We start from the raw sequence: 608 nt of genomic DNA on the forward strand, positions 1-608 counted from the left end.
AGAAGATATACAACCGATATATTAATAAAGTATGCAGAAAGATCCCTATTAGATATCAAAAGACAAGGTAAATTGGAAGAAGCAATGAAGGCCAGGTTGGAGCTCAATAAGATTAATGAGCATCGAATTATAAAGGGTTTAAAAGAAGATCTTCCTATGATAGCACCACAAGAATATGAAAGATTGCAAAAATTGAATTCTTCGTTATATACAGATGATAATTTACTTTTTGATTCTCTGGAGAAAGACGAGAAATTCTTGTATGACAAGTATACAATTTCAGAAGTTTTGGAAGAAGAGAAAACGGAATCATTACCACAGTCCAATGAAAGTTCTCGAATTGAGAATGGAAGTGAAACTGATAATAAAGAAAATAAGAATGAAGGAGGAAAAGAAGATACAAAGAATTCTGTAGAAGAAATCTTTGGTGAAAATAATAAAAAAGATATATCTGAACGCGGTTACGAGGATGAACAGAATGAATTAAATGTAAAAACTGATGAACAAGAACTAAATGAAGATATCCTGGATGAGAAACTAATGATTAAGAGAAAACCAATCGAAGAAGAATAAATATTATTGTTAGATCGCAGTGACATGATATTTAT

At 30.6% G+C, this 608-nt stretch overlaps 1 protein-coding gene across 1 annotated transcript in view; it reads left to right on the forward strand.

Annotated features, from left to right (window-relative positions):
• The window catches only part of C922_05783 (hypothetical protein), a gene marked incomplete at both ends in the record, with an annotated part of 1,355 nt that extends 782 nt beyond the window's left edge, over window positions 1-573 (forward strand). Inside the window, one exon of the mRNA XM_008821354.1 lies at window positions 38-573. Within this exon, the coding sequence (XP_008819576.1) occupies window positions 38-573 (536 nt within the window). The remainder of the gene's footprint in view (window positions 1-37) is intronic.
• Between the last annotated feature and the right edge of the window lie 35 nt (window positions 574-608).

Source organism: Plasmodium inui (assembly GCF_000524495.1).
Source record: "Plasmodium inui San Antonio 1 unplaced genomic scaffold supercont1.179, whole genome shotgun sequence".
NCBI classification, from domain to species: Eukaryota; Apicomplexa; class Aconoidasida; order Haemosporida; family Plasmodiidae; genus Plasmodium; species Plasmodium inui.